Source organism: Cucurbita maxima, unplaced genomic scaffold (assembly GCF_002738345.1).
Source record: "Cucurbita maxima cultivar Rimu unplaced genomic scaffold, Cmax_1.0 Cma_Scf00022, whole genome shotgun sequence".
NCBI lineage: Eukaryota > Viridiplantae > Streptophyta > Magnoliopsida > Cucurbitales > Cucurbitaceae > Cucurbita > Cucurbita maxima.
The window spans coordinates 494,923-503,544 of record NW_019272038.1 but is presented as its reverse complement, the minus strand read 5'-3'; the positions used below and the strand labels follow the sequence as shown (position 1 = coordinate 503,544).

At 36.3% G+C, this 8,622-nt stretch overlaps 1 protein-coding gene and 1 pseudogene across 1 annotated transcript; both read right to left on the bottom strand.

Annotated features, from left to right (window-relative positions):
• Positions 1-165: 165 nt before the first annotated feature.
• On the bottom strand, positions 166-5,236 carry LOC111496046 (hydroxyproline O-arabinosyltransferase 3-like). The gene is made up of 9 exons (XM_023146295.1): positions 5,062-5,236; positions 2,988-3,582; positions 2,787-2,854; positions 2,498-2,699; positions 2,274-2,371; positions 1,501-1,570; positions 1,345-1,416; positions 1,150-1,263; positions 166-414 (listed from the first exon to the last, which is right to left on the bottom strand). Exons 2-9 carry the CDS (start codon positions 3,402-3,404, stop codon positions 352-354), a joined length of 1,104 nt encoding a protein of 367 aa, XP_023002063.1. The 5' UTR covers positions 3,405-3,582; positions 5,062-5,236; the 3' UTR covers positions 166-351.
• Positions 5,237-5,800: 564 nt separating this feature from the next.
• On the bottom strand, positions 5,801-8,487 carry LOC111496047 (annotated as a pseudogene).
• Between the last annotated feature and the right edge of the window lie 135 nt (positions 8,488-8,622).

Here is an 8,622-nt window from a genome sequence, read left to right as displayed (position 1 = left end):
TTTTTTTTTTTTTTTTTTTTTTTTTTTTTTTTTTTTTTTTTTTTTTTTTTTTTTTTTTTTTTTTTTGTCTCGATAGGTTAGTAATAAGCTCAACGAGCAAGTCACACATTTGAAACTCAATTAAACGATAAACTAATAACTAAGAGAAGAGACTAATAGCAGTACTGGACAAAACACGAGAGGTTGAATGCTCAAATGAAACGTTCAAGGGTATGATTGTAATAAAGTTCATAGTTCAAGGTCGTTTGTGCAATTTCCTCATAATTCAATTGGTTTCTATAACACTATCATGGCCTTAAACATCTATAGAAATATCCCCAAAAGCTTGGGCACCTTGTATCTCTTTTATATCTATGTTGTGTCCCAATTTGGAATGTTAGCAGTTGCTTCATTCACCATCTTTACTAGGGTTACCTGCCAACAACGAAGAGAGAGGCCACAAATCACTTTTCATAAGAGCAATTTTCGCTATTTCAAATATGTTAGGACTGTGCATGGTTCGGTATGGTTTTTGAGTTTTATGCACTTCCCTAGTCTGCAGGAATACGACCAAACAGTAAACTAAATCATCCTCGACATGGTTTTCTATAACAACCCAAGTCCACTGTTAGCCGATACTATCCTGTTAGACTTTCCCTTAAAGGGCTTTCTCTCAAGGTCTTTAAAACGCGCTGGCTACAGAGAGGTTTCCACACCCTTAAGGAATGCTTTGTTCCCCTCTCCAACTGATGTAAGATCTTACAATCCACCCCTCAATGTCCTTGCTGACACATGTGCTCTGATATCATTTTGTTAGCAGATATTGTACTCTTTAGACTTTCCTTTTAAGGACTTCCCCTCAGTTTTTTAAACTCGTCGGCTAAAAAGAGGTTTACACACTATTATAAGAAATGTTTCATTCCCCTCTTCAACCGGTGTGGGATCACAAAATCCACCCCCGTTAGGGGCCAGCGTCCTCGCTGACACACCGCCCAATGTCTGGCTCTAGTATCATTTTGTAACAACCCAAGTCCATTGTTAGCAGATATTAAAACGCGTCTGCTAAGGAGAAGTTTCTACACCCTTGTAAGAAATGTTTTGTTCCCCTCTCCAACCGAAAAACATGCGGCAATAGGTGAAGACAAGGAGAATGGCTTTCTAGAAACGTACCACACTTTCAGGAACTCCAGGAGGGGGTAAAGAAATGTTTCTCGGAGGAGGTCCACGTAAATGTGACCTCTTGTCGAATCGCCATTCACCAATTTTACCATAAGTCAATTCGCCCTAATGATTTTCAGGAAAGTGAGTTTCATTATAAGAGCTAAGATTATAGAAAAGGAAGGAACAAAGGCAAAGAAACTTCACCTTTAAGTTGTAGTCACATCCGTAAGTATAATGTATAATGAACTTTTTACCAATCTCCAAGTCCCATGGTGGCTGACCAGTTAGAAAAGAAAAAGAAGGAACATCTCAAGATTGGTTTCAATATGGCTGACCAGTTAGAATCAATGGATGTCGTACCTGCAACATAAAATCTTTCCGAAGAACGTGCTGCACGCCGTGCAAAGCCGAAGCAACTGCATAAGCATACCTTCGGGGAAAAAGGGAGCTTTAGAAGACAGCATTTCACTACGGATTTTAAAATTTGTGTAACAGCCCATGCCCACCGCTAGCAGATATTGTCCATTTTGGCTCGTTACATATCGTCGTCAGCCTCACGGTTATAAAACGCGTCTACTAGGGAGAGGTTTCCACACCCTTATAAGGAATGCTTCGTTCCCCTCTCCAACCAATGTGAGATCTCACAATCCACCTCCCTTGGAGCCTAGCGCCCTCGCTGGAAGACTGCTCGGTGTTTGGCTCTGATACTATTTGTAACAGTCCAAGCTCACCGCTAGCAAATATTGTTCACTTTGGTCCGTTATGTATCACCGTCATCCTCATGGTTTTAAAACACGTCTACTAGGGAGAGGTTTCCACACCCTTCTAAGGAATGCTCCGTTTCCCTCTCCAACCGATGTGGGATCTCACCATCCACCCTCTTTGGGGCACAGCGTCCTCACTGACACACTGCTCAATGTCAGGCTCTGATACCATTTGTAACAGTCAAAGCCCACCACTAATAGATATTGTCCGTTTTGGCCCGTCACGTATCGCCGTCAGCCTCACAATTTTAAAACACGTCTACTAGGGAGAGGTTTCCACACCCTTATAAGAAATACTTCGTTCCCCTCTCGATCTCACAATTTGGTAGACTATAGAATACAAAAGGTTTATCGTTTCTGAAAGCTTACATTTCTAGCACCCATCCGAAAACTTTATCCGCCTCAGGATCTTCTTTCATCTTCAATGAAACATTCATCCATGTAGGAGCAATCTTTTCCAGCAAATCCTGATAAACAAAACCGATATAGCACATCAAACAATAAATGTCGAGTCAGTAAAAAGAAAGAACTTTGCAAGAATGGCAACAGGGAAAAGAAAATATCATGTTAAAAGGTGTTAATCTCCCAATCACCTTCCTGATAATCACGGGGGAGTTTCCGATCGGGTCGATATTGGTTACGGGGCCATATTCCTCAGGGAAGAACTTTCTCAAAACCTTTTCGTTTTGATCGGGTTTGATGTAGAAAAACGGAAACGCAGCTGGATAACCTTCGTTGGATAAATTAGGAAGCGGATTAACGAATATATGATCTGGTTCTGCCATTAATATATATCTGTAACATAAACAAAATCAAAGAGAATTCTAATAGTAATGTTTATGAGAGGTTCTATTCTTTAATGATTTTACATAAAATTCTCACTCTTCCTCTATTGTAGCCTTTTCCAGCCACTGCACGAAGGCCCATGGTCTGTTCAAAACAATGTAACCCTGAGAACAGAACAGACAAGTTTTATGAAAAACGAAACGAATCCAAATCATTTGAAAGAAGAAACGAGGACGTTCGAAGTAGCTATCAGTGAGTCAAATGAACACAAAGAAGAAAGCGTGATCGGATCCTCACCCGGTCCACACCATCAGGAAGAGGATCCACCACCATAGTAGGAATCTCATCCATAAGGTTATCGGGCTTTCCCGAGTGCAAAACACGAGTGAACCCTCCCATCTCGGAGTCAGGCAAGTGTTTCATCTTCTTGTACCAGTAATACATAATTCGACATTGCCATTGGCTGTATGGAGCATCGGTCGCTGTCAAAGCAACATGGTAAGGCAACTTTGTCTCCTGCTTTTTCACATTCTCTGGCATTTCAATGACAGGGTCGATCGATAAACGATTGTACGAGTTAGGTCCAACTCCCCTTCCCACGGATCCATACCGGATAATAGCTATCACCAAATTATAAGTAACAAAGAAGAAAGCAAGAGCCAAGAGAATCAAAAACAGTGGGGAAGCCTGTCCTGTGTTCTTCCTCCCTATCATAGTAGCTATTTGTGGGATCCAAATCAAGGACTTCCAAAATTCATTATAGGATAAGTTTTCTGAATTGTCCTGAAAATTTTCTGTTTGCCTTTCGGATACACACGTCGTAGCTGTACGACGAACGACTTCTACAGTGTATAACTCGAGAGGCGCTCGATTCCCACAGACGTTTATTTCACTGCCAACAAACAGAAGGAAGAAATAAATGAGATTCTGGTTGAAATTTAGAGACTTAAACCATCTCTTAGGTACAATTTTGGTTAAGGAATGCTACCTATCCTATGATCTATGCTGAAGGATTAGATATTAAAACTCTCCTTCACAAATGCTAACCACAGTGAAGCGATATTGTAACAGCTCAAGCTCACCGCTAGTAGATATTATCATTTTTGGACTTTTCCTTTTGGGCTTCCCCTCAAAGTTTTTAAAATGTGTTTGCAAGGGAGAGGTTTCCACACCCCTATAAGGAATGTTTCGTTCTCTTCCCCAACTGATGTGGGATCTCACAATCTACTCCCCTTCGAGAACCAGCATCCTTGCTGGCACACCGCATCATGTCCCCCTCCTTCAAGACTCAGGTTCCTCACTGACACATCTCCCCGTGTCTAGCTATGATACCATTTGTAATGGTCCAAACCCATCGCTAGCAGATATTGTCCTCTTTAGGCTTTTCCTTTCGAGCTTCCCCTCAAAGTTTTTAAAACTTGTATACTAGGGAGAGGTTTCCACACCCTTATAAATAATGTTTCGTTCTCCTCCCCAACCGGTGTGGCATCTCACAATCCACCTCCCTTCGGGGCCCAACTTCCTTGCTGGCACACTGCCTCGTGTTCACCCCCTTTCAGGGCTCAATCTCTTTCTTGGCACATCGTCCAATGTCTGGTAACAGCCTAAGCCCACAGCTAGCCGATATCGTCCTCTTTGGGCTTTCTCTTTCGGGCTTCCCCTCAAGGTTTTTAAAACACATTTGCTAGGGAGAGGTTTCTATAAGAATGCTTCGTTCTCCTCCCCAACCGACGTAGGATCTCACAGATATAACCCTCAATTCTCAAGCAAGCTTGCTAGGTAAACTCCGAACAGGACGGAGAAGAAAGAACAGATGCAACAATATTGAATGTATCAAAGTCAAAAACTAAAAGGGTGCAATGAGAGAAGCTGGAATGAAGAACAAAGAAGAAAAACAGGACAAACAAAAAATCAAGAACATAACAAACACTACTTCAAAATTCAGAGCATCTCCATAATTTTCAAAGATCTAACATCATATTTCATGAACAACTTTCGCCATCAAACCCAGAATGCACAAACAACACATAAACTATCAAAACAGATCTCAGAATCAGATTAAACTCTTCATGAACAATAGTGTGAGATCGAAAACAAAAGAAAAAACATCATCAACAGAGAAATATCAAAACCATTAAGCATTGACTTCAGAATCCAGTAAAATCATGAAATGGATCCGCCTCAAAACTGCAAAATCCATCATAAACCCAGAAAAACTCAACGATCATAGAGCTTCACAAACAATCAGAGATCAAAAACACAAGAACAGAGCCACGAACAGGTAGGTGTAGCGGTATCGATCGAAATTCAAAGCAAGGAAATCAAAAACTATGAAAATTATGAAGGATTTTCAAATCAAAAGAGGTCAAACCTTGAACATCAGCGAGTCGGGGAAAAACAAATTGAGAGATCTGGAAAAGTGGGTCTTGTGCTTCCGTCAGGACAGTCGCCTCGTTGAATCTTTTGGGTTCTTTAACAAATTCTTGTTGAACCCTTTTGTTTATTAAACAAAATCTGGTTGAATCTTGATTAGTAGACTTTCCTTTTGTGTATTTTACTCACCTAAAAATTTTGGACATTTTAATTTTGTCCGTAATTATACTTTAATCTGTTCATAATCCTTAATTAGGGCGGCTGCCGTTTGTTCTCTAAATTAATAAAAATCTTTATTTTGTAAAAAAAAACTCTTAAAATTTTAAATATTAATAAATATTTTTAATATAATTTCTAGAAATTTAATATTTAGTGTCTATCACATTAAATACTAATTTATTTAATAAAACTCCCAAAGATTAAAATTTAATTTTTTTTTTTACCAAATTTATACACTTTATTTAATTCGGAATTTTTTTAAAAAAATATTTTTTAAAATATTTCAAATCAGTTGAAACATTTATTTATTTTTTAAAATTACATTAATATAAATTTTAAACGTAATCTCTCAACAAACTCATTTTAATACATTATAAAAGTCGTCAAAATTATATTAAATCTAAATTTTTATTTTTTACCGTTTTTTTCTTATAGTAATGTTTTTCACCATACGACCATTTTTATTCAATCACGTCATTATTCAGTTTATTATTATACTCGAATATATTGCTATAACGTATAAATAATACAACTAAAAATGGATGATAAATAATTCGATAAGAACTATCAAACCATCAAACCCAGCAAAGATAGTCATTTACATTTTTCGATATCAAGCTTCAACCACCTCAGATTTCAAACAGTCGACGTTGCACAACCCAACAGACCGCACTATATCTCCCAAGCTGTTAAATCACATCATAGATCGTTACCAAATTTCTACTTCTAATAGTTAATAAGCTGTTTGAGTTTGACTTACCGGTCAAAGCTACTCCGTGGTCTTTCCGATAGATATACGTTGTTCTTTGCCTTTAGCAATCGATCCACGCTGTTCCTCGACTTATGGGTAGCTCGGGATTTGTCCTTTTGATTGGTGGTCGATGGTGGTTTTTGATCATGTTCGTCAACTTTATTGGTTGAACGTAGTGTTTGTATGGCGAATATGAACTTACGAAGGTGATTTAGGTATTGTGGGTAAAGTTCTAAGTCACAATGGCTTCCTCCTTTGAGCCATAAGGGTTCGTACTTGTCTCTGCAAAGCTCCCACAGCTGCTTTCCATGGGAACAATCCACAACTTTATCTTCGGTTCCCTGAAGAAACTTCCATTACTAATAAATCGTAAACCCTAAACCTTATAAGAAAAAATGATAAAAAAAACTTACATGAATCACCTAAACTGGACAATCAAGAAGCGGAATCTTGTCGATGTTCTGCAAGAATAAAAATATCTCTGAACTCGACACTTTGTTTAAAAAACAACCTTTAACTTTTAAAAGTTTCAATAATATCATTAAATAGTTTAAAAAATACATTACCATTAATTTTAAATGTAGACAGTTAATATATTGATTTTAAAATACCTTCTGAAATTTAAAAAACACCTTTAAATTTCTTTTAAAAATATTTATTCAGTAGTACAATATTTAAAAAAATACCCATAAATTTTTAAATGTAGTATCAATATTTTAACTTTTATTACAAAAAAAAATAATAAAAAAGTTTTTACCTATGGTAATTTTTAAAAATATTTTTAGAAGAGGACAAAAATGCAAATAAGAAGAAGAGGGAGGGTATATAAGCAAAAAAAGGGAAACCTTGTAAATGTCGAACCAGAAAGTCTTCTTGAGAGGAGGATAGAGAACACGGAGGCCGGAGAGAATTGGGCTGTGAAGGACGACGGCCCTCACCGCCGGCAGCCGCGTGGCTAACTCCAGTGTGGGCCCACTGCCGACAGACTGTCCGTACAGAATTGTTTGGTCTTCTTTGACGCCGTATGTTTCTTGTAGGCATTTGTAGGCTGCTTCTATGTCGGCGTATGTGTCTTGTTCACTTGCCTAACCCACAATCTTAAACCTTTTACTAATTTCTTCTTTAAATATTTTTCATAATATTTATTTTTTTAAAAAAAACTCTAAATAACTATTTATTAAAAATAGTCTCTTTTTTTTTTTCAAATAATCATTTATAATAATAAATGACAAAAAAAAAAAAAATCCATTAAAAAGACTCTAAATAATTATTTATTAAATTTTCTTGAAATTGAAAGTTCAAAATTTCATATCTACAACAAAAAAAAATTAATTTTTTTATTTTCTTGAAAATGACTTAAAATTGGATATGACTCCATAAATAATTCAAAATAAATAGAAAATTGAAAATTTCAAAATTATATATATATATATATATATATATACCTTTCCAGAAGACTGTCCATAGCCAGAATAATCATATCTGCACAAAACAATAAAAATAAAATAAAATTGATAATAAAATTAAATTTTTTATATTAATAAAATATTAAAATTGATAATAAAATTAAAAATTAATATAAAATTAAAAATTTTAATTTATATTTTATTTATTTAACTATTTTTAAATTGATAATAAAATTTATTAGGATGGTATTGGATACTACAGATTAGGTAAGAAAAACTCAATCATTCTCGATAATCGAATAAATTAAATCAATTTGCTACATCAATTCGAATCTAACCAAAATCAACCACCCTGTAATAATCGATTCAATTCATTTTCATTCATGCAATGAATCAGTTCGTAAAATTAAAAGAAGAACGAATTATGTAACGGATATAAAATTTAGTGGATATCTATATCACACACAACAAACGACACGAGATCGAACGAGTAAAAATGACTAACCCCATGATGTTGACACCCAAATGGAGACTAAGTTGAACAAGAAGATGGTGAATCTGGCCAAGATCTGCAGCATTTCCATGGGAATAAAGCACTGTGAAGGAAGAACAAGAAGCCTTCACATACATAGCCACAATCTCGTTCCCTCTCCTCGTCCTCGTCCTCAAAACATCCACATTTTCTCTCTCCTCCACGGTCGAGATTCTCAATTTCCCAACCTCGTTGGAATACACGCTAAAAATAATATAAACCAAAATTTATCATAACCCACCAACTTAAATTATAAAAAAACGAGAATTTAACATGGTATTAGAACAGGAGATTTTGAGTTTGAACGTTCGTAACCTGTACGATGGCGGGTCGGGCGGGTAGAACGCGAACTTGGCGGCCATCGAGGAAGCTGCAGACCCCATTGGTGAAAGATTGAAGCTTTTTTAAAATTTTGATGCTAGAATTGTTGTTGCATGATGAAGTTGAAATGTTGGTGGGATTTTCTGTTTGGTTCCCGAGAAAATATTTGGAGTTTTTAAGGAAAAGGGGGGGAGGGAATTTATGTCGGATGAGTGTGTTTTTAAAGCAGAGGGGAGTGATTAGCGGCGGGGAAGTGGATGAACAGATCAAAGAAAGAATATGTTTTTTTTTTTTTTTTTTTTTTTTTTTTTTTTTTTTTTTTTTTTTTTT

Bases quoted from the DNA above. Each gene is read 5' to 3' on its own strand.
- LOC111496046 (XM_023146295.1), bottom strand. From the start codon at position 3,404: ATGATAGGGAGGAAGAACACAGGACAGGCTTCCCCACTGTTTTTGATT. The intron at 2,855-2,987 runs GTGAGGATCCGA...TTCTGTTCTCAG, and splicing joins TTCCTGATGGTGTGGACCGG to GGTTACATTGTTTTGAACAG. The intron at 1,264-1,344 runs GTGAAGTTTCTT...GAAAATCATTAG, and splicing joins GATGTGACTACAACTTAAAG to GGCGAATTGACTTATGGTAA.